The 25,696-nt window shown below is 38.3% G+C and overlaps 2 protein-coding genes across 14 annotated transcripts in view; one reads left to right on the plus strand and one right to left on the minus strand.

The window, feature by feature from the left end:
* FIP1L1 (factor interacting with PAPOLA and CPSF1) overlaps positions 1-981 on the plus strand; it is a 79,422-nt gene extending 78,441 nt beyond the window's left edge. For all 11 annotated transcript variants that reach the window (XM_051964290.1, XM_051964291.1, XM_051964289.1 and 8 more), the window contains one exon: positions 675-981. In XM_051964290.1, coding sequence (XP_051820250.1) covers positions 675-928 — 254 coding nt within the window. In that variant the 3' untranslated portion in view covers positions 929-981. The remainder of the gene's footprint in view (positions 1-674) is intronic.
* Positions 982-1,985: 1,004 nt separating this feature from the next.
* The window catches only part of LNX1 (ligand of numb-protein X 1), a 208,647-nt gene continuing 184,936 nt past the window's right edge, over positions 1,986-25,696 (minus strand). For all 3 annotated transcript variants that reach the window (XM_051964277.1, XM_051964278.1, XM_051964279.1), the window contains 5 exons: positions 21,275-21,409; positions 14,073-14,250; positions 10,546-10,774; positions 2,833-2,991; positions 1,986-2,395 (listed from right to left, as the gene is read on the minus strand). In XM_051964277.1, coding sequence (XP_051820237.1) covers positions 2,260-2,395; positions 2,833-2,991; positions 10,546-10,774; positions 14,073-14,250; positions 21,275-21,409 — 837 coding nt within the window. In that variant the 3' untranslated portion in view covers positions 1,986-2,259. The remainder of the gene's footprint in view (positions 2,396-2,832; positions 2,992-10,545; positions 10,775-14,072; positions 14,251-21,274; positions 21,410-25,696) is intronic.

Here is a 25,696-nt window from a genome sequence, read left to right on the forward strand (position 1 = left end):
ATTAAAAAAGGTGAAGTGAATATTGGGAGCAACCTCTGGACTGAAATATCAGAAAACTCATATAAACCCCCTTGCCAGTAATCAGAAGCATCCATTACATCATTAGGAGTGACCTGTTGAAACTCAGAACTTATTGTCATTAGACAGTGCATTCAGGCTTTCACTATCCACAGATTTGGATGACAACACAACACAGAATGTGATTTGGAAATAGGAGTGTGCTTTTTTTTTTTTTTTTTTTTAAAGAGAAATAGTTAATGTAAGCGATTATATAAGCAGCCCAGTTTGTCCTTCCTTTTTTAAAAGTATATTCTGCTTTAAATTTATTGTTTAAATCGCACAACTGCTTTTTCCTTTTTATAATTGTGTCTTCTATAATTTAGCCTGCATAAATAGTAAGTGTAATATGAATCAAAAAAGCCCATATATGGTAAATATATATGTATATGTATATATGTATGTATATATGTATGTCTAAAGGTCATCTGGAAAAATTGTCTTCAAAATGATAGTATCTGTTCAGTATTTTGTTTTTCCTTCATCCCCAAAGCACACAGAAACATTAAGGTTTCATAGAAGGAGGCTTACTTTCATTCATCAGGTTTTAGTATAAAAAATATTATAAACACTAGTCACTGTACAATAGCTGACCTTTTTTTTCCCTTTTCCTTTAGTAATAGCAGACGACGCCATGAAAGTGAAGAAGGGGACAGTCACAGGAGACATAAACACAAAAAATCAAAAAGAAGCAAAGAAGGAAAGGAAGCTGGTAATGAACCTGCCCCTGAGCAGGAGAGCACTGAGGCCACCCCTGCTGAGTAAGCCAGTAGTGCTTGCATTAACGCCAGAAACTGGCTGCTTTAAATCTTGTTATTTTTTCTGGATAATGTTTAAGAAATTTCTGCTTAATCTTGTTCTGTTAGCATAAAGATAAAAGGTTAAATTTTTTTTTCCAAAATAAAAGTGAATTTTTCATGTCAAGTTTAGACTTCCTTGAATTTGTCATTATCTCATAATGTTTGAGAAATCAGAGGACAGAAATAACTAGACAAACTACTTAGGAAATTGAGAGAGGATGTGCCTTTCAACCTAAACACCAAATTGGATCTCGTAGTTTTCATGAGTTAATCAATTGCCTATCACCTGCTCCTTATAAAAGTATCAAAGGCCTCAAGAGGACTTAATGAAAACTGAAAACAGGAACATGTTATTTGCAAGTAAGTTTTTTTTCCCCTTTCATTCTTATTTGAATGGAGTTCTCTCGGTTGATATGATCCAACACTCGTTTTGGTATTACAGCTATTTGACATCAGCTTTTTAGTCTAAATTTGGGAGTGTAAACAAAGGGTGGCATGTTTTCTGTGTTCTTGTTTCCAAATCAGGAAAATCCAATTTTAAGACAATGTGGTAATTTTATTGGAAAGTACTTAACATATAGTTCCTAGCAGGCACATATAGAGTAATAAATAACTTGTCACTTTGGCACAATTTTGATCCTCCTCATGATCATCCAGAAAAGAGCCAAGATTAAATTGGTTTTATATTACATTTGGTCATTTTCCCCCCCCGAGGCCTCTTGGCCTACTCATTTGTATAGTTCTATGTTGTTGATATTACCTGTGTTGTGAATAAAAACCTTCATTTCTGGTAAATTAATCATTTATAAAGACTTTTAAAAGGCAAAGCCATAATTCTGAATGCTTATGAATTGATCCCTAAAGTTAATGTTGGAAGTTTTTGTGAAAAATAACATGGAATTACAAAAAATGAGTTATAGTTTATTTTTATAGTAAGTTCAATTTATCAAAATGTAATATTTGCTGCCTATAAGATCATGAAAGGAAAACCTTGCTTCAGCTATTTAGGGTTGAAATCATAAATTTCTTCATCATGTTATTTCTATGGTGTTTTATGACTGATTAAGAAATCAATAAGGAGAAAATTAACAAATTGCATATATATTTGAATAAGGAGCACACAAGTAGTTTCAGCTAAAGGGTTTTTATTACATTATTATGTAGAAAAATATAAACTTAGAGACATGAAATTAATGAGTCTTCCACTTTGATGAAAAACTACTAATAGTTTTCAGGTTTTTCGAAGCATTTTTCTTGAGATGCTACTTTGCCTGACATGCAAGTTTACATTTTTCTTAATGTATCCTTTAAGAAGTAAAGTTGAAAACAGAAATTCAAATCTCATGTCAAATTTTAAATAGCTTGTCTCTGTGTTCTGTTTTCCACCACAGCATCACTTGTTCTATAAAAAAGTTCCAGGCCAGGAGACAATAGTGAGGGTAATTCTTCCTTTAAGTTCTTTAAGCATCCTTGCCAAACAAGCATGCATCATTCCTGATGTACTTCTACCATTGACAGCAAGAAGAATATCACCACATCTAGAAATAGAGACACAATATATTTATCCATGGTTAAATATTTTAAGATTACTCTGCTAGTTTTAATTTCCCTTACATCAATCAGTTTCATATATAATCAGTTTATTTTCCCATTAATGATATGTCTCAAGCCTTTTTTGTGTATATAAATTACGTATCTAACGTATTTTATTACCAAAGAGGATATAGTTATACCCTTACTTTTCCATTCAAATGTATTCATTTTTCATTGTTCCTTAAATTCACATATGATGGGAAGAAATTATTTACTGTTTAATACTATAAGCCTGAAAATATATAGCCAGGCTTTTTAAAAAGTAGTATGGAGCAAAAAATACTCCCTCCCCCAGTCCTTAATATTACTTATGATTTTTTTAAAAGGGAGGGTGGAAATTCTGCTGGAATAGAACCCTCTTCAATTACCCATTCATCCTTACCTGATTCTTCCATCATTATATGCTGGTGTTCCTTCAACAATAGATTTAATAAAAAATGGTTTGTTTCCACTGTATTCTTCATAACCTCCTACAATGCTGAAACCTAGACTTCCAGCTGGATTCCTTCGTAATATTACATCTTTGCAGCTGTATAAATACCTGAAATATCAATATGATTAATGTGCATACAGAAGGTTAAGCTTAATTACTGATGACTCTTAATTTACCTTAGTATTACTAATCTAAAAAATATGAAGAATATTAATCTAAAAAAAGAAAAACAATTTTAGCTTAAGACCTTGATTTTCTGGCATCCTCTAATACACACATAAGTTTTGTATGATAGAACATTACAGAAAGCTAAAGATGATAGATACCAATTTATCTATGCTAGTAGGATTGCAACAGCAATTAGCTATGTCAGATATGTATGAGGGGGGAGAGTGTGAAATATGATTCTGGTTAATATATTTTTGTTAGGAATGATGATTTGTTAAATTGAGTGTCTTGCAAACAAGTATTTAAATGTTAATTGTTTCAAAACATAAATATTTACATGGGTGCACAAATATGGTATCCAGAAAAAAAGCAGGTATAAAGATTAATATAAACCAAGTTTTATATATGTCAAGATTGAAAGGATGATTCATCTGCAAAATAGAAACTGAGAATGGCTTCCTAACAAAAAGCATGGAGAGGACCAAAAATCTGAACTTAGTATTTCTTTGTATTCAAGTAGGAAATTGGATAAGGAATGTTTCCATCTAATTTAGTATATATTAATAACTTAGTTGTATTAATCACTTAAATTTGTTTAGATTTTACTGTATGCAGGTAAGTCTGTATGTATAATCACCTAAAATGAGCCTTAAAGTATGATAACTATTCTGAAAGAGCAGAAGGCATGTATTCCAGATGTTTGGAGGTAGCTTTAAAAAAAAGTTTTAAAAGGTAGATTGTGAAAGACTAGATAAGAATTATTATCTTGTAGGCCAAAGGTAGCCATTGAACAGATATATTCCTTGGAAGATTCACTCCTTAGAAGATAGCAGGTGTGTGAATGAGAAATTGGAGACATATCAAGAGTTTTATTGCATTAGTGTAGGTAAGAGAGAAAGATCTGATGAACTTGAAGGTCACACAAATATATAAATGAGCAATTATGAAGATGCAGTTTTGAAATAGCCATGGGGGCAAAAGAAGAATCAAGGATGACTGAAGTTGAAAAACTTGGCTGACTGAAAAGATGATTCAGGTCAGAGCATTGGAGTAGACCCATTATCTAATACATGAGAAGTTGTGGTCTGAGGATAGGAAGAGAAATCAGCAGAGATTAAAACCAAGGGACAAGAAGTGTCACAATCAGCGTAGAAGTCAAATGGATGAGGGTTAGAAAAAGGCCATGCCTTAGTAGTTAAGGTGACTGACAATGGAAAATACAATTTCAGGTAAGTGGTAGGATTGGAAATAAGATGGAAATCAATTGAGAGTTAAGAAGAAAATGGAGAGAGTAAACAAGGTTAGATTGTGAAAAGGAGGAAGCTAGAGGATTGGGGAACCAATCTCATTCCTATTCTATCCATATTGATGATTCTGTCTCTCTAAAGCATTTCCCACCCTCCCCATTCCTTGATTCAAGTCTTTTCCCTCTCTCCAATTAATCCTCCACACAGCTGCCAAAGTGATCTTTCTAAGGTACAGGTCTTCATTTCCTAGAGTAGAAGGTAACTTGAGGGTATGGCAGAGTCAAGTGAAGGTTTTTAAAGGATGGAGGAGACATTTTATCTTAATATCCATTGGCATCTGGATCAACATGTTCTTGTCAGTAGACTAACCATAAATTGTTCCTGTTATGAAATTAACACATATAGGCAGCTAATCTCGATTATTATGCTAAAATGCCTACAATGCCATCTCAACAGTACAGAAAGTCTGTTTGAGTTAATATAGCAATAAAATGTAAAATATTGATAATGTTTGTATGTTAATTACTACTACTGTTTATTATATTTGCAATTCAATCTCCCCTGTTTCTAACTGCCAGATAAAAAAAGATTTGAAATAAAGGAAAAAACCTTTTGATTATCGGATTTTTAAAATGTGGTGTTTAAATGAGTTCATTACATATCCAGGTTTTCAGGTTATATTAAAAATTAATCTAATCATTTAGGACATTACCAATTTTGTTGGTTTTTAAAAATACATAATCTAGTTGCTCAGCAAAAACAGGGTAGCTGAAAAAGCATGAATTTCAATAAACAAGAATCCATTATTTTTGATGTAAAATAATATTCTTTTGCTTTATTTCACAGCAGGATTTTATGGTAGTAGTAGATTCTTCCCAGAGGAACTACAAATATTCACCTGCTGCTAGGATGTTAGAAACCATGTTTACACAACAGTTCACTGACTGCTAATGTTAAAAACAGACGATTTGGGGCTTTTCTCCAGAAACCAAAGAATATTACTTTCCCATCTGGGTGGTTGTACACCAAATTACTTTGAGGGGAAGAGTTGGAGAATTTGGTTGATACTTAACCAAGGTCATGGTCAGCTGTTGCCAGTCTTAGCTTAGTTAATATATTATTAGCATATTATTTTTAAATTGGCATGCAGACTAGTATTTAATTATTTGCTTTCATAATAACAGTCTTGTCATTTAGCATCTCCTAAGTCCTATGCTATTTTTGGCATTTGCTAAATACCTAGTCTACTATGAACAGTGACTGAAAATACAATAAAGAAATAACAAAAATTTAATGACATTTTTAGGAAATCTCTTTCCTTTTTTTCCTTTTTGGTTGCTATCACATGCCAAAAATACAAGTCTTGGAAAATTAAATTTCTATGATTTAGGAGACAAAATAATTCTTGGATAGAGAATGCCATTCTGTGTATCATATTAAGTAAAGAGGTAAGTTTAGTTTTCATTTAATCATAAAGTCATAGATCTTTAGAAAGAAAGAAAGCTGGAAGAGACCTCAATGAAACCCATTCATATTTTACAAATGAAGAAACTGAAGCCCAAAGAGCTAAGTGACATGGTCAGTAAATCATAAGGAGTGGGATTGGAAACCATTCGCAAGCAATAGATAAATGTCAGTTCCTGTCATTTTGAAAAGTTAACAAAAGCAATTAATTATGCTGGCTAATCAGATTAATCAAAACTAGTCTTGCATTTGAAATAATGTTTTCATATCTTAACGATTAAATTTGCTGACTTGGGTCTTTAGAGCGAGATTATAATCTAGAATTTTTAAAAGGAAGGAGCTGCTTAGAGTCATCTACAGTAGTTCTTTTAAGAAGCAAGTCAGTGCTGTGATCTGCATAAATGCATTATTAACGAATAACCTGTTAATAATTGTATAGTTTTCCTCTTCTCAACTAAGATGTATTCATTTCTGGGGTACATATTGCACATCAACCAAACTAGCTATTGCGTTCATGAGTTTCCTAATACATATACTTAATTATCTTTTGATATTTGATTCCTTATTGTAAAGTAAAAACTTACTGGAAAACTCATAGGTGCCTGTGATAGTTATGAAGCCACTAAGGGATGGGTGGACTAAAAATTGTTAAATCTCTTGCTTTGATCATTTTTATTTAGTGTGTTACTACAATATGTTTGGTTACGGTTCTATTAAATACTATTAAGAGAGACATGGTCCAATTGTTTTATGTAGGGATGTGAAAGAATATTAACATGGGAGATTCTCTATACTTGGAAGCTACTTAAGCAAGAGTGTTGTTAACGTTAATATCGGAGTGAGGATCAGGGATTTGTTTCAGTGACATATGAACATGAAAGTCTGGGAAAAGATCTTTGATTCATACAGCTTAAAAGAGAATATCCACAGAGATATTAAAACAAGAAGGGAAATGTTTGAGACTGAAATCTATACTTTTTAAAATTAAATGCAAGGACGATTTCATATTTCTACATATAAACAAAAATTCTAATTTGGAAACTGATCATTTAAAACTGCAGAAAGGACCAGTTATCTCACTGAAGCTATTTTCTTTGTTGTTTTCAGATTAGAAACAGTTTCAGGAAACTTGAATATTTGTTTAAGATCATCTGGTTAGCTTAGTCAGTATCAGTTAGTTACAGAATCCAGGTTTTGAAATCAAGAAGCATTCGAAAATCTTAGAGGCAAAGATAATTGGAACATATTGAAATTTTGTTCTGTGGCTGTTAAGTAGATCACAGAACATGAATTTAGACCCAAAGGGTCATATAATCTAACTTCTTCAGTTTGCAGGTAAGGAAATAGATTGAAGGGGTGTTATTTCCCCACATTCCCATAGAACAGAATTTGAACACAGGCCCATATAATTCCTGTCTCTTTCTACTAGATCTCATATAAGTGAGACTAATCTTTGTTATAAATAATGTGATTTCCAGGAATAATTTTTTTCAGTTTCTGAAAGAAAGCTGGGGGAAAGTAGAGAAATGCTGTCACTAACTTATGCTGAAATTTGCCCTGAACTTGATGTCTGGTAATGGGTCACATGGATGGGAATCTGGTTAGTAATCACACCTATGGTATCAAATGTGCTGAGCAATTGCTTTTTTACTGGTGGTTAAGTACTTTTGCCCAAGTGAGAATCTTCTCTACAATTCCCATTTTTCTCCTCTCTATGGTTTGTAACTATATCAGTTTTTATGAAATCTTCATGAAAAGAATGTGTATTCCAAAGGAGGGGCTGAATTATTATACATGCCCTACTGTGCCACATCCTAGAGAAAATTATGGCTCAAATTGTGCTTTGTTTTGCTTTTTTAATTTAAGCACCCAAGGGGGTGCTTTCTAAATGGCAGAAAAGAGCTATCCTGAAATTTTTAGAGCAACACTTCCTTTACAAACTGTGGACTAGCTTGGGCTAGTCAGTTTCTCTGCTTCTACATGTGTGCTTTTGTCTTAATTGGAGGGGACAGGAGGAGGTGTTTCCTCCTCTCACCCCCCCCCCCAAAAAAAAAAAGTCTAAACACTGATTTGATTGTGCACATACTCAAAAAAGTGTCTCTCGTATTGTGATCTAATATGTCCGAAACTCTTGAAAAAAATACCTCTATAATTCAGTGAAATTTGCAATTTGACATTTCTTAGGATATTTGGTTTGTTTCCAATGTACTAAATGATTTGCTCCTTGGTGATCCAAATGGGAGCTCTGGTGGCTAGTCAAAGCTGTAGGAGCCAGGCTCTGAAGATTCTTTTCATCCTCTGAGAGTTAGTGAGCCACCTTAAATACTCATGTTGTTAAATGAACTGGGACTAGAGACCATAGCAGGTGTGCAATAAAGAGAAAGACCACCCTGATCTCCCAGCTCCTGGATCTCTCTCCTGGCTCAGAGTCCCCATTTAATTCAAAATGAGAGTTCCAAGTCACAGGCCTTGCTTTTGCCTTTGATAACTTGCTCCCTTTTGTTTCAGTCTTCCTAATCTATACCTGACCCCTGGAACCCAGGGTTCTGGAGGGGAAAGTGAGGCAGGTGACCTAACCCAGCCGTCCCTCCCTGAAATGCAACTCACGTGCTGGTCCTCTTGGAGAACAAAGAACTATCAACAACAATCCTTACTATCATCTGATATATGAAGGGCATTTCCATTTGTGTTAAATGGAATCCCCCTTTCCTTGAGTTATTTCAAACTCCTTCCTCCAGAATCTCACTGCTGTTCAGGACATGGAAAGCATCTCATGGTCATACAGACAAGGAAGCCGTGTCTAAAAGTGGAAGGTGTTCTGCTGCTATCTTCCATCACCCACCACAAACAATAACGCGCGAGTCTTCCCCAGACGCCATTCCCAGCATTTGTTCCTGGGCAAAGATGGACCCCAGGAAGCTGTGTACGGGAGCTCCGCTCAGCGCCCTAGTGCCGAGCCACCCGGTCTGAGCCCGAGTCTCACCGAACTCTTCTAGGAGGGGTAGCAAATCTTTCCAGGATAGGAAAAGGTTAAGTTCTTAGGGAAGAAGGGAAATGATTTAATGTGGATTAATGTGATACATGTCCTGATGAGAGAATTTGTTGAAGGACTTCCAGATGCTGAGTATGAGCCCTCAAGAGCTAGCAGAATAAAGGTCATAAGTATTCACTGAGTCAGCTCCCATTAAGTGGCATCTGATAACCTGTACGACTAAATGACGTCTGAAGCTTGTGTCTGGCCGGGCACACAATCGCGCATTAATGAGGGTGAGACACAGCTCTGTTCATTGTCTGGCTGAAGCCACTTTTACTGCTAGCCGAGTCTGAATATAAGAGGATGGGCACTCACTGGATTAGCATACTAATGCCCCCCATACACACTCAGGCCCTTTTTGTGTGAATTCAGTTGCAGCTGGGGATGTGATTACAATGAATTTCCTGTTTCTAGACCTGATGATATGGGGCCTATTTTTCATAATTGGAGACTAAGAGGGCTGGCTTGGTCTGGCATCAGGGGAAGGAGACCTGGCTGATCATAATAGAGGATCTAAAGGGAGGTGAGGTTTTTTTTTAAAATAATATTCTGCCCTGTTTGTGATTGACGGGCTTTCATAGCTAACTAGAATGTCTTTCATAAAGGGTTATGAAGCAGCCTGAAACTCTCCCACCTGAGAAGTCAAGATGGATGCCGAGAGACATCCCTTTGTAATGGGGCCAAAAGTGCAATGAATTTGTCTCTTATCAAGGAAAGGCTGATTTCGGGAGTCCCCCAGGGATTCCACACTAGCTGGAACAGCAAAAGTTAGAGACAAGAACGCTCAGCCTCCAAGTGAAAAGCAAAAAGCGTTCCAGGGAGGGAACTGGATCCTGGCACTGCCCAAATGGGTGATGTAGCAATGAAGATGGAAGATTTCCTAAGAATACCCAGGCAACTGAAAACCATCCATTTGTTGATGGGGAACACTTCAGGACACTCCCTCACTCTTCCCTTAGAGGGCACTCAGGAAAAGCTCATGTTTCTCTCCCACCAAAGAGATAGGCTACATTGTTCCCTCTGCCAAAGGAAAGCTTTTTAGTTAGGTGGAAATCTTGGCATTTGATTTCAATGCTATGGAAGAAAGAGAAGTTTATATTTGTTATTTCTTATTTGTGATTGCATTGTGGCTTTTAAGTCAGGAAGACCTTCCTGATCTCAAATCAACGTTATACTAAATGTTGCCTAAAAGGCCTTCCATCTCCAAATCCTATCATTATCAGAAACAAACTCCCAATTTCAACTTTCCCTGGCTTAATTTCCGTTTGGTAGAGATAGTCGGACACCTTTCTCCCTGGAGATTGTGTGTGTGAGAAAATAAGTCTCACCCTGTAACAGGTCTAATTACATTTGGCCAAAATGACGATTCAGCTGCTTCCCAGGTTTTGCAAATGAACTTTTCAGTTGCAGAGGGTGAAGAGGAGAAAAAGGCAGACAGCTCAGCTCCAGTGGGCTTATGGCAGAATTGCATGAGAGCTGCAGAGGTTAAATTGGGGGGGGAGAAGGAGGAAGGAGGAGGGCAGAATGCATTAAATTAGCAATAAACTCTCAGGTCCTGGAAAACCTAAGAGTTCATTTTCAGGAAGAGGTCATAGACACAAGTCTTTTAGCCACAAATTAATCTCTCCCCATGCTGCACATTCAGACCCAAAGGGGAAAGAGTCCCCCTAGGAAGACGGGTTCCACTTAAGATGGGAGTGTAAGTCCTGTGCCCGCACTCCTCCACCAGGATGCCCCGTGCAGACTTACCGTGGCAATTCCAACCACATGACCCAGGCTGGCGACCACTCGCTGGCTTGGGCCGTGCTCTGGCTGGGCTCCGGGACTGGCCAGTTGTTGCCGTTTTCCAGGGACTCGCATTCTCTCAGTTCCAAGGCTTTGAGAACTACAGCTGAGGAGGTATTTTTCAATAGTGCCACAGCTTCCCCACGACTGGCCCCGGTCAGGTCGATGCCATTTACATTCAACAAGATGTCACCTGTTAGCCACAAAGTACAACTGCTTTTAGAGGAGTGAACAACGGGGGATTTAAAGCTTCACATAGGATCTGGCTCAGTTTACATGGTTTACTGCCTTCAATCTACTTAAATTTGTTTTCCCTCTCTTATTTCATCCTCTTCTCAGTCAATAGGGAAGGAACAGCATGAGTTGAAATGACTATCCCCAAATCATCAAGAACCCTTCCTGTTATTAGAAAACCTAGAACTGGTTTTAAAATGGAGGAACATTTTCTGTCATTGTTCTTTCTCTTTGCCTGTGCAAAGATGAATAATTGTAGCTAACAAATTTGCCACAATTTGGCTCCTTTAGCATGAAATGGTTAACATCCATGTGAGCACATAGTAGGAACTTAAGAAATGGTTCCTGTTTGATCCAGTTGAGGTGCCCCTTTTAGCTCTCTACATCTTGGGCAGGAATTTGCTGAGAACAGAGAGAACTGGTTTAAAGATCAGAGAGACTTCGGTCAAAGGTTGTTAATCCTAGTCCCTCAATTTACAGGTCAGGAAATTGAAGCAGAGAAAGGCAGAAGTACTTGGCCAAAGTCACATGGCCAGCACTCTTTGAACCCCAGGCCTTTGGCTCCCAGAGCTCTGTCATCACTCCACTCTACCACCCGGCCTCCTTTCCCTTCTCAGAGACGGAGCCCCGTCAAGCAGCCCTGGCACCAGGAACAAGGGCCGAGCCAGGCTGAAGTCCTGCAGGTTCTCACCCTGTGGCACAGAGTGTGAGCACACGGGCACGGGCACCTTACTGTGCCACATGGGCACCCCGAGAAAGGCAGGTGAGGAGACCCAAGGGGACAGTGGATGCAAGTGCAAAAATGTGTGACCTATAAACAGCAAAAGGCGCCGCCTGATTGGTTTATACCATTTCAACCTGAGGCATTAGAGACCTAATGAGGAAGTCCATTTCTTCCTCTCACCAGAGGGGTGAAGAATGGCACAAAGAATGGGGATGCAGACCCATTCAGTTAAACTTGCTTAATTGTTCTTTAACGTCAGGGAGAGCTTGATGGGAAGGGGGTAGAGCGTTAAATGACTGCTTAATATCAAAACAAAAAGGAGCAATAATATATATATATAGAGAGAGAGAGAGAGAGAGAGAGAGAGAGAGATTTTGGAACCAGCCCTAAGATTTCCTCTTTATAGGGACCCTCCAATGAAGAAATTTATGTTAACGCAGATGGGCGCCTCCTTGATGGCTTATGCGTCAGAGGTGCAGCAGGAATCCATATTTTCATGACTGAGGAGGCTAGCTCTGCCTTCCCTAGGTCCTTCTGAGGTTCCTGCTTCCAGGTCTTCACCTCTCCCTCACACAGTGACCATTAAATCCCTCGCTCACTCCTTCCAATTCATCACATCCTTTCAAGGCAACCCATTTGACTGCCTCCCTCAGCTTGCTGCTACTTCATCTGAAGCTCAAATTCCCCTCTTCCTGCCCTCTGAATAAAGGGAAACGCAATCAGAGGCACTGATTAATGGAACTGGTAAAGTCTGAGTTCAAGTTCCATTTCTGAGAGTGAGCCCAGTTGCAAATCACTTAACCTCTCAGAACCCGGATAGCTCTCCAGGACGACAAGCTAAAGACAAGCTGGCTGCAGTTGGAGGAAGAAACTTCCTACGTGGGCAGTTCCCTCCCCAGTTGAAATCCTAGGTTCCCCCAAACAAAACAAAACAAACCATCCTGAGCATAATGGATCAAATTTAGAACTTTTGTCTCCAAGGGAACAGGTGAGATTAATTTTATATTGCTATATAAAATAGTAGAGGCTAATAATTACCTTGTCCCTTCCTTCCTATCCATCTCTAGAGTAAAGAAATGTTTACCAGGTTATTCCACCTACAGAAGATATAATTCCTCTCAGAGAGAAACAAACGTGTGCCCTTTTCCTAAAGGCCCATGTATGTGTCTCTGCCTTAATCACATTATCGCATTATACATAAGTACGTGCCATACTGGAAAGGGAAATAGCAAACCATTCTAGTATTTCTGCCAAGAAAGACTCACCAAGAGTCACATAAAACTGAACGATACCAACAAACATGCCCTAAAGTCACATGCACTATTCCCGCTGGTAAAATGTAAGCATGGGGAGAGCGGGGAATATTATTTTTATCTTTGTATGTATGTCCTAAGCCCACCATATAAAAAATAACAGATTTCCAGATAAATGTCTCTGGAATTAAAGTGAGTCATTAGGTAATAGTCATTTCAGAGGTTAAGAAAGCCTAAATCTTTTTCAGCTCCTGCTCCCATGACTCTATTGTTTGCGCATGATACTACAGCCAGAAAGTATTAGAACTTGAATCCAGGACTCCAAACTCAGTGTTTTTTTCCTCTGATATCAAACTGCTTTAATCAATTAGGCAATCTAAGGGAGAGAATGGAGGGAGGAAATTGGAACACAAGGTTTTTCAAGGATCAGTGTTGAAATTATCCTTGCGTATGTTTTGAAAATAAATTTTAAAAAATAATAAAGAAAAGAAAACCCCAAAATAAATACACATGCAACCATTTTCTTAGTCACCTATAACAAAAATCAATTAGGTAAACAATTATATTTCATTCTCAGGGGAGTGACAGAGTGCTACGATTGGGGTCAGGAAGACCTAAAGTCAAAACTGACCTCTGACACTATTACCTGTGTGACACTGGGCAAGTAAGTCACTTGCTCTCTGCTTGCCTCAGTTTCCTCATCTATAAAATGGAGATAATAGTAGTACCAGGGACTGATGTGAGGATCTAATGAGAAATTAATTATAAGGCACTTAGCACAGTGGCTGGCACATGTAAGTGCTACATCAATATTAGTTATTACTGTTATTGAAATAACAGGCATCTGGATGGCTCATTGGCCAGAGAGTGGGTCTGGAGTCAGGGAGACTTCTTCCAATCTGACCTCACCTACTTCACGATTATGTGGCCTTGAGCGAGAAACCTAACTTTTTTTTTTCTTTGCCTCACTTTCCTCAACTTGAAAACTGGAATAAATGATAGTCCCTACTTCCCATAAATGAAATAATTTTTGTAAAGCGATTAGCACAGTGCCTGGCGCGTGGTAGGCACGCTATAAATGCTAGCTTCTGACCGATTGTTGTGTCTGTCCTCATTACTACTATTACAGTTTCCATTAAGGAGCCAACCATGAAATTTAACCAGAACAACTTGGTGTTAATTCTTACAGCTTCTGGTGATTCCTGAGTTTGTTGTGGGGTTCTAACAAAGGAGATCCGTGTGAGTCACTTAGCACTGGCTCGGGTCTCCGGACTTCTTACCTGTTTTTATCCGTCCATCTCTGTTTATGACTCCTCCGGGTTCAACGCTGGTGACGTAGACAGGCAAGTCCCATTCTCTGTGGGATGCTCCCCCTGCAACGGTCATACCCAGCGATTCTGTGTAGTCTTTGCGAACACTGACCACCTTCTCATGGCAGGTAACAGCATGGAGGAGAGTCTGGGAAGGATAAAGGGTAAAAAGCAAATAACGCAAGCATGATTCACCCATTTATAAGGGTTTTATATATAGATTTATAATTTGATATATATATTTATAATTTATTAAAATTGCCCCAACAGTGTGTTATTGTAGCAGAAATGTAGTCTGACAGCAAGAGTTCTGAACAGAGACCCAGCTCTGCCACTGAAAGCACTTCATTTTTGTGAGCCTCAGTTTCATCATTTGTAAAACAGGAAGATACTTACTACTTACCTCATCATAAGGTCTTTGGGAGAATGAAAATATATAATGTATTTAATGAGTTTAAATTGAGTTACATAAACTGTGTTTCCTATGATTAATAAGGTCATTCTTCTTTTTTAAAAATTTGTCATTATTTTTGTTTTTCTTCCCAGGTTATTTTTACCTCCTGAATCCAATTCTCCCTGTGCAACAAGAGAACTGTTCGGTTCTGCACACATATATTGTATCTAGGATATACTGCAATATATTTAACATATATAGGACTGCTTGCCATCTAGGGGAGGGGGTGGAGGGAGGGAGGGGAAAAATCGGAACAGAAGTGAGTGCAAGGGATAATGGTGTAAAAAAAATTACCCAGGCATGGGTTCTGTCAATAAAAAGTTATTATAAAATAAAATTAAAAATTTGCCATTTTGCAAATTCTCTCCCTCTCACTGAGAAGACAGTCACACAGAACTTATTTCCATGTCGGACTAGATAATCTCCAAAGGCTTTCTAGCCTTATGAACCTAAGATGTATAATTCCCAAACCAGCAAACATCTAAGAATGACACTAGTACTATTAAGATAATGAATGTATACTACTAGGTAATGAAATAAGGCATTATATTTAATAAATAATACCCCTCGGTTTTAGGCTTCTTTCATCAAGGAGTTCAGAGAGATGGTCTGTCTCATCAATCTTCACAAACCCCTTAAGTAGGAAAAGGTTGTTCTAATCCTTGGAGTAACCAAGAAGAAACAAAGAGCTTAACTGGTTTGTTTGTCTTTGTCAAGGACAACCTCCATTAAAAAGCTTCCCAGAATTTCAGAGACAACTTCCCTAATTATTTAGGCTGACTCAGAGGGAAATTTTTTTCATTTGAAAAAAGAACCAACAAAAATGGTGGGAGGAACTGACCAGACTCCCTTGGAGGAAGATCAGAACACAAAGTGAACCAAGAGTTATAAATTTCTCAAATGACTCATTTATCACTTACTCTAAGTGAATTAACGTTTTAAAAAGTTTCTACCCCCAGCAAATTGGAAGGCTGATGTTTTAAACCACATCCCACCCCACCAAAGACAACATATTTTTATTGTCAGTCATCGTGCTTAGCTTCTGGATACTTTGCAAGAAAAGTATTTGTTACAGATATTCTAATAGCAACTCCATTGTTATTTCTATTCTCAAAGTAGATTCATATAGATACCTACCATCCCAGGAACCTGTCAGCAAAATCAGAGACTGCAGTAAGACAGTGAATCTGAATCAGGAGACCCGAGTTCAAATCCAGGCTTTGCACCTGCCACCTCTGCAATCTTGTTAAGTCACAAAACTTCTCTGGACTCAATCTCTTTGTTTTTCAGATGAGGAAATTAGACTAATTCAATCCACAGACATCTCTTCCCAGAAGTTGCTTTGGTATGTCAAACTCATCATGTTCAAATGGGACTTCCATTTCTCCCAAAGCCCCTAAATTTCTTCCAGACTCCTTTATTACATTAAGATCTCACCATTCTTCCCATCACCCAGACTTGCCACCTTGAAGGGCATCATCTTTGACTCTTTTTTCCCCTGTACACTCAACCCTAATTAGTTGTCAGTCTAGTTGATTTTATTTCCACAAAATCTCTTGCATCTATTCTCATGTCTCTGCTCGCACAGCTGTTCCCTTATGTCTTCCCTAGTTCTCACCTGAGCAATGACAACACCTTCCTAATAGGTCATCCTGTCTCTAAACCACCTGCCATCCAACTGATATTCCTAATGCTCAAGTCAGAGTATGTACCTTCCCTACTCAGGAAACTTCAGTGGTTCCTATTGCTCCTAGGACAAAATACAAAAATCTTTGTTAGGCTTACAATGCCTCCATCCTTTTGTTCCACACTTATTTCATATTCCTTCCTCAGAACTACATTTCATTCAATTTGACCTGCTTGAGGTTCCCTACACAAGACATCTCTCATCTCCCATTGTGCCTTTGACGGGCTGTACCCTACACTTAATATTCACTCCTCTGCCTCCCACAATCCCTAGCTTCCTTCAAGGTTCAATGCAGGTATCGCCTCATATGGGATAAAAAGATCATAAGGCTATATTCAATGAGCTCTTCTTTAGAGGTAGAAGAAAGAATAAGCCATTTCCAAGGCACTGTTTAATGCATTTTGATATACTTTTCATTTTGCTTTTCCCCCCTCAATTACAAACAAAATTTTTAACATTTTGATATACTTTTCTAAATAAATATTATTTTGTAATTAACTTGAAGGCCTTTGTAATGAATATATTTCAGGACTTTTTTTAGGTCAAAGAAAGTATTTTAAAGAGATTTTGCCTACATCACCAAAGCTTGGTTCACAAACATGTCTGCGAGAAACAATACTTTCTCAACTGGATGGTTAGTACCATACACGGAACACAATGGCCATTTAGAATGCCTGGGATAGAAGTTAGATAAGCTATAAAAAAAGACCATCATTTAGGTACCAAAATTGATTATTAAGCTGCTGTTGGAAAAACCCAATAGATTGTTGCTTACTTTTGTCCACAGTGAGCTTTCCGAACAAAATACAAAACCAACTTTCTGACTAGTATAAGTATAGTTTTGCCCAAGAGTCAATAGGATTAGACCAACATTTTCCAAATTAATTTCTGTTGTACATTTTGAGCCTTAAGATATATTGCCAAAAACTCATAAATGTTGATCTGGGAGAGCAGAAAACCTCAGGAACAGAGAAGGAGAAGGGCAGAAAAAATTTTAAGTATGTTAAAGGAAATTAAATATTTCCATACCAGAACTTTCCACACCTAATATGTATTTTTGATATATGTATGTAATTTCTTTTTTAACATTTAAGCAGGAAAAATAATATTAGCATTTTTTTATTTTAGAACCCTAAATTATGTACCAGATTGATGTTCATAACCTTATCTGGTCCCCTGTTGCTGTTTTCACTCTATAGCAATTATTTGCAATCTTTTCCTCATCTCTTCTCTACACCACAATAACTCTCTGCATCCCAACATTTATACAAATGATCTTGCCTCCTACTTACTGAGAAAGCTGAATCTTTAGACTATCAACTATAAATTCCCTCCTGTCTCTACTCTCAAAATTTCTCAGCATGACTCATTCTGTACTCCTCCCTTCTGATTACAGAAAACATATCTTTACTTCTTACTAAATGTTGCCTCTAACAGCTTCAAACCTGTTCCCTGTCATTACTATTGATCCAAAAGTCACCCTCTCTTTCTTTTTTTGTATCTTCAGTATTTTACCTTGCACTAGGCTCATATCTTCTCAATTTCCCCCTCACCCCCCCAAAAAAAAGCCTTCCCTGCATCTCTTTCTCTCATCTAGCTGCTACCATTTCTGTCTTCTCCCCCATTCACCGTTAAACTTCTTGAAAAAGTTGTGTATAGTACTTCTATTCCTCAGTCTTTACTCCCTAGTCCACCTTTTGCAATATACTATCTCTGCCTCTCCATCATTCTGTACAAACTATTTAAAGGTCATCAATGATCAAATGCAATGTTTTTTTCCTCTATAAATCCTAATTCTTGACCTTGAGGAGTCCCTTCTATTAGATCCTTTCTTCTCTCTTGGTTTTAGAGACAACAAATGGTCCCGATTCTCACCTATTCCTTCTATAACCATCTACTCCCTGTTCTCTTGATAGAAATATTTCCTAAAGATCTAAGACCTTCCTCTCTCTCAACATTATTTCTTTTGACAAACTCTGTCTAAACTCAGTCTTTCCCATGGCTACAACTCCCATTATCATGTAAATGACTCCTAAAGTCATATCTTCAGTCCTAATCTCTCTTCAGAGCTCTGGACCCTTATCTCTGATTGTCTATACAACTTCTCTCCCTGGAAGTACCAGCAATACTTCAAACTAAACAAACAAGTAAAAAAACTGTTATTTTTTTTTCTCCTTAAACTGAATCTTCCTCCTGGATTTTGCCACTTCTATAGCACAAACTTTCATCTAATCTCCCATAATAATTCCAAACCTTGGAGTTATCAAAATTTAATTAGTTTCCAAATTCTGTTGCTTCTATCTCCTTTTACTATCACCACCACAGAAGACATCCTCATTGTTTTTTGTATGGATCTCCACACAGATTTTCCTGAGTCCGTGGTCTCCCTTGGAAATAATACAGCATTTTATTTTGTAATAACTGTCTACGAATTATGAAATAGTATATATTATGGATTTCTGGTTTTATTGTTTGCCTGCAGTAGGGCATAATTATTATTTTATTTATTTGGTATCAATGTAGATTATGTAAGGAAAACAATGAAGACTATATTATTTTTATTGTTAATTACTTAGGCATTAATGTGGATTAAGCAAGAAAACAGTGAAGATTTTATAATACATTATTGCAGGAATTATATTTATATGTATTTATATATGTATAGATGTGTGTGTGTGTGTATATATATATATGTACATATGTATGTACATTATAAAAATTTAGAACCTGCCAAACATCTACCGAGATCTTTCATGAACTGACAGATGACAAATCCCTGTACTACAAATACAGACATGAAGAATTGAATAAAAACAACAACCAAAACCCGTAACAGAACTAAATCTGAATCACATCAGAATTTATCAGAAACACTGATTCATTAAAAATTAAGAATAATGGTATAGAAATCACCATCCCAAATAATTATAATCTTCAAATCACACGGAACAAAAAGCTTTCAAAATGTATCTCTATTATCCGGTCTGCACTTAGAATTGTACTGAGAAACTTTTCAGTGAGCCTCAGAAGATCAACACACCCCAATCCATTTTTTCAGCTGAAAAAAAAAATTGCTTTTTGCATGGTGGCAAAGAATTGGATACTGAGAGAGGGTGCCTATCGATTGGGAAATGAACAAGCTGTGATATATGAATTCAATGAAATACTGCTATGCTGTAAAAAATGAGACAAGAGGTAGTTTTACAAAACCTGAGAAAATTTGTGTCAACTGATGCAAAATGAAGTGAGCAGAATCAGGAGAACAATCTACATAGTAAGAGCAATACTGTAATTAGCAATGGTAACTCTGATCAAAACAGTGACCTACCATAAATCCAAAAGTTTCATGATAAAATATGCTATCTATCTCCAGATAGAAAACTGATTGAATCAAAGAACAGATTGAACCATATTTTTTTTCCTCTTTTTTCTTGAGGGAGGAGGAAAGGAACATGGTTAATGTAAAAAAATTCTTTTGCAAGACTATAAATATCTGTAATATGTTTTGTTTTTCTTGCCTTCTCATTAGGTGGGAAAGAAATTAGAAGGAGAGAGAATTTGGAACAAAAAAAAAAGAAATAGAAGAAAAAACTCTTCTCTTAAAAGTTATTTTGTCTATCTTTGTAAAAATGCATAAAACATTTGAGTATAAAGGATTAATACTGGGATAGTAATGTGTCTCAGGACTGTTTTTAGCTGAACCCCATTGAAAAAGATAATTATAATAGCTTATGTTGGGATAGCACTCCAAGATCTGTGAAAAGCTATAACATTTCATTATCAGAGACAAGGGAGAACGTGGAGCAAATTCCACCTGAGGCTTACTAGCCAAGTGACTTTGGCAAGACACTCAATTTTTCTGATTCTGATTCTCAGTTTCTTGGCCTATAAAACAGGGATAATAATATCCATAGTACCTTCTTCACAAGATTGCTACGAGGATCCAATAAGAAAATATTCTAAGTGTCCCAAAAAGCATCTTTATGCTAAAGAAGCTGTTTAGAGCTCTTTAGTTGGTGGTGTCTCTGTTTCTCAGTTTCTTTTTCCTTTCCTCTCCCTATTTCTCTCTCCCCCATCTCTTCCCTAGCAAGGTTTATATGACTCCAAGACACCAACGAACTGCCCTTTTGTTTTTGCTTGGCCTTTTTCAGTATTTTCAGACACATAAAGAATAGAAATATAGAAAATCGGAGCTGGAGATGAAGCTGAAAAGGTGAGTGATCAGAGAGCCAGATGCTTCTTAGTTTCATTCTGAATATAATTTTGTATCTTTTGCCAAGGAGGGGACAGCATCTGTGACTGACAGAGGGAATTCCCCGTTGGGGAAAATGAGAGGCCCAGAGACACAACCCTATGTGTCAGGAGCAGACCCTGAACTCCGATTTTTCTAGCTCACAAATCAGCTTCCTATCTGCTCTAGCAGGCTGCCTCTCTTCTGTACCTCCAGCCACCCACCCACACAGACACCCACATCTCCCATCACCTAAGCTTGTGGAAACCTCCCTCCCCCTTGAAGGAGGATCTCTGCACCCTTGGCAAGGCCATTTCCCATCTCACTCCCAGCCTGACCCCCAGGCAGGCGGCCCGTGGCCTCCTCCTTGGTCCCCACCTCCTCCTTCAGACCTTCCCTCTATCCCTCTCACGCAGCAGTCCCTTTAAAACTCCCTCTCACACTTCCAGATCCTCTCCTTCTAGATGACTCTCCTCTTCCCTCTCCTGAGGACCATCTCACAGTCACTCCTCCATCTCAGTCCCTGTCCCTTCCCTTCCAGTCCCTCAGCATCTGTGACCTCAGCCTTGCGGCCATCAGGCAACCGGGACTGGGCCGAGAAGCGGTCTGCCCCAGGCTCTCCCCCTCAATCCCCTTTCCCTCAGCTCTTGCTCAAGGGGGAAAATTCCTTCTTAGGGCAGTGCCCTTCCTGGGGATGATATCCAGAGGCCATACCTAGAGATTCTAAAAAGATAAGGCAGCAAAACAGTCCCAGTTTCTGTAGCCTTCCCAGCCAGGGCCGGTCAAGCCCTGCGTCTTACCTTGTGAGCATTCCTCCTCTCGCTGTGACGCAAAGGGGGGCTGCCGTTCGCGTTCCAGCCTCCCTCCTGCAAGATGTCAGGCCCCTGCTGGCGGGTCTGCCTGGACACAACGAAGTGGACGCGTCTCTCGCTGGCCTGGGTGACGAGACACAAAGACATAAATGTAAATCCTGCTATTAGCCTGAATAAATCCCATACCAGAGGATGGATTACAGGATTACCGAATGGTAGCACTGGAAGGGACTTGGGAGATCCTCTTGGCCCCACTCCTTGATTTCACAGAGGAAAAGCGGAGACCCAAAGAATGTGAGGGAGCTTTGCCCGATGTCGCCCAGTTTCCTAGTGCCACAATCAGAACCAGAACCTATTTTCAACTGCCAACCAAGGATCTTTCTTCTACAGAATGGCTCACTCCCGTTAAGACTCAAGTTCGAGAATCTCTCTGTTCTTAAAAATGGGTCATCTAGAAATCAATATCAGCATCAATAAATACATCTTTTTTTTTTTGATCTTTGTTCCAAAGAGCTCAGGGTACTTTGATAACAGGCACATTTTCACTCATTGCCTTAGCAACAATATTTCAGAGCATCTTACTGGGACCATGTACTATATATATTATCTGCCAAGAAAAAAAATTCTTAAAATGGAGGAATGGAAGATAAGAGTAAGAAAAAAAAGAGAGATTATCTAATTGTATCCCTAGAATAACTTAAATTTCTAGTAGAGAAATAAAAGTAGGCACATCCGGATAATTCAAAAAAGTATTCCAAAATAATAATTATTATTATTTATACATATAACACTTAAAGTTATCTATGGAATAAAGCATTTTATATATTATTATACTGAATATTACACATGAGGAAAACAGAAGGTAGTAGAAATTTTAACCAACTCACATCACACAACTAATAACTATTATAAATAAAATTTGAACCCAGGGCTTTCTAACTCCAATTGCAGAATTCTATGTACTATGATATACAGAAGACTCTAAACAATCTTGCATTTTAAATAAGATGCTAGTCTTATACTATATAGACCACTATTAATAGCTAGCATCTGCATTATGCATTAAGGTTTACAAGGTGCATTATAAATCTTATTTCAATTGAACTTCACAACCCTGAAAGGCAGGTGCTGTTGTTATCCTTATTTTTACAGATGAGGAAATTCAGACAAACAAACTGACTTACTCAAGGCCATCTAGCTGGTGTCTAGGGCATGATTTTGTCCTATCTACCATGCAATCTACGTTATCTCATTTGATTCCCACAACCGCCCTTGGATATAGGTCAGACAAGTAGGATTATCCCCATTTTATAGATAAGAAAAGAGATTAAACCAGCTGAGCTCACTGAGCTAATTAATGAAGTCTCAGATTAGAATCTGTCTCGAATTTTTACACTACAGTAAATACATATATCTATGCACATATATGTGTATACATATACACATGTACACACATACATATATAATATATTCTACCATAATATATTGCAGTCTACTAAAGATGGGGCAGGGGAAAACAAACAGGGTTGCAACATGAAGGATACAGAATAAGAATATCCAAAATATAAAAATCCCTGGGAAAGCTCTAATATCTTTATTTCTAAAAACATTTCATGTCTGATGCTAAGTGAAATGAGCAGAACCAGGAGATCATTATATACCTCAACAACGATACTGTTTGAGGATGTATTCTGATGGAAGTGGATCTCTTCAATAAAGAGAGCTAATTCAGTTTCAGTTGATAAATGATGGACAGAAGCAGCTACACCCAAAGAAAGAACACTGGGAAACGAATGTAAACTGCTTGCATTTTTGTTTTTCTTCCCAGGTTATTTATACCTTCTGAATCCAGTTCTCCCTGTGCAACAAGAGAACTGTTTGGTTCTGCACACGTATGTTGTATCTAGGATATACTGCAACATATTTAACATGTAAAGGACTGCTTGCCATCTGGGGGAGGGAGTGGAAGGAGGGAGGGGAAAAATCGGAATAGAAGTGAATGCAAGGGATAATGCTGTAAAAAATTACCCTGGCATGGGTTCTGTCAATAAAAGTTATTTAAAAAAAAAAAATTTCATGAATAGCCTTAAAACTATCCAAGGAAAAGGCTAGGCTTTTGTTGTATTCTTATCCCACACATCATTCCATTCATTGAACATTCAATTTTTTTTTCAAACCTATCCAACTTTATTGTACTATATTGTGCTTTCCTTATACCTACACATACACACACACACACACACACACACACACACACACACACACACACACACACAAAAAAACCAGCATCCTGCTATTGCTCTTTGGATCATCCACTGTTCTGATTTTTCAACGCTTGTTATGTTCCTTGGTTCACAACCACATAATACCAAAAGAATTTTGATTTTAAGAAGATGGGTTTGTAGTGCAAGGACAGAGAATGGGTTTGTTCTAGGGAACCCCGAGATGGACTCTGACACCTTTCCCACACCTTTTAGCTTTGAAAAGTTGCCCAGGTCTTTAGGAAGAGAAGTGACTTGCCCAGCATAGCAAAGCCAGTACATGTAAGAGACTGAACTTGAATCTGGTCTTTCTGACTTTGAGAATGGCTTTCCAGCCTCAATTATGTCAAACCAGCTGGAGATCATTGAAACGCAGCAATTTCCCAAACGTAATCCAACTCTCCACCTCCACCAAAGGCATTGTCTAAAGCAACAATCCAACTTGTGAACTTCATTCTTTTGGTTCCAAGTCCAGCTCAATGCACGAGGGTACAGTACAACGGACTCACCGCCCAAAATGGTTGACATTTTACCAGAGATGATAGATTCCCCCTCACACACCCAGATACTCTGGAATAGAGGTCCCTTCACAGGAAGATCTGATGTACATTTTTTATTAGGTGGCTGGTGTGAGCCGAGAATTTAATGTTGCAAGTAAGGATTTCCACGTACACGGAGAGCAGTAATTTATTAGGGGAGACTCCTTGCCAATAACTTAATGCTAGACATAGCACACGAAAATCCAGTGAGAAGCCTGAGCCTGAAAATGTGAATTGACTAACTGCTGCAGACTGCTCCTTGGCATGTGGGCTTTGTCTGGCCACTTGATGTGATGTATGAGCCTAAAATGCTCTTGATCCTTTATGAGGTGATTAGATCTGGTGTCCTCTTCTCTTCCAAGACTAACTCAACACAAAACACAGGCCCAGAGGGGGAGGGCGCGCCAACATGAAGCCTGAAGTTTCCCAAAGAGAGAGAGACCAACTCACGCTCCTCAGTTAGATTCATCCCTAAGATTTCCCCCAACTTATCTCGGGAAAGTTTATTGTTGTTATTTTTTCTCTCAGAGAGTATGGAAGATAACCTCATTAGGATAATTATTGCCAGCAGTACAAAGAAACGGACACAGTTATTACAAAAGATTTTCCAAGAAGTGCATTTAGCTAGCTCAAGTCATAGATCTCTGTGTCAGGTTTCTCAATTCCTGCTTCCTGGACGAGCTATTGATGTGGCGCTCTGAACCTGACTTGAACATCTTTGCTTTATATCCGATGAGAAATACCAGGGGAAGAAAAGGCAGTGACTCCTCTGATCAGCAGAGATTACTGGGCTTAAGAATTCTCTGAATTCACAGGCTCTATTTATCTTCAGGCTCCGGTGGTGCTTCCAGTTGCAATGCGTGGGAATGTGGAATTCTTCGCTTTTACAATGTTCTGGTTCATAATCAATCAGCTAGGAGGTGCAGTGGATAGAGTGCCTAGTCCGGAGTCTGGGAGACCTGAATTCGACTCTCTTTGCCTCAGTTTCCTCATCTGAAAAAAGATCTGAGATGGCAAACCACTCCAGAAAACCCTAAATGAGTCACAAAGAATCAGCTACAACTGAACAACAACAGCAAATTTTGCAAACCATATAGCATTACATTAGAGACATGGATTATTATTGCTAACTACCAGAAAGTCAATATACTGGAGCAATTGGCTCAAGGGATTGTTTCTTTCCACTCGTCAGGGTACAAGCGCCGCTTGTTGACAGTCTTCTTCACTTCCCCCATGTGCCATGGGAATGGATGACTAAAGGGGAAAAACTCACAGAGAACTTGTCAGTAACAGGAATTACTAATCATGGAAGTCTGCCTAGGAGGCAAAAGGATACCCAAGTATTTCCATGTGATTTTGCTCGGCTAAAGTCCTCCTGAGATGTTTTGTCGTGGTGTGGAAGTGACCCCGGGCGGCTGAGACCAGTGTTTATGCAAGCTGTGATAGGGCCAAAGACATGATGACCTGGTATAGCAGAAAGAGCTTTGAATCTGGAGTCAGGAGAGCTACATTTGAAGGCCATCTCCACTACGTCCTACAGGCAAGTAACTTAATGTATCTGGCTCTGAAAAAAGAGAAGGGATTGGGTAACTTCCAAGGTCCCTCCCAGC

This window comes from Antechinus flavipes, chromosome 6 (assembly GCF_016432865.1).
Source record: "Antechinus flavipes isolate AdamAnt ecotype Samford, QLD, Australia chromosome 6, AdamAnt_v2, whole genome shotgun sequence".
Lineage (NCBI taxonomy): Eukaryota > Metazoa > Chordata > Mammalia > Dasyuromorphia > Dasyuridae > Antechinus > Antechinus flavipes.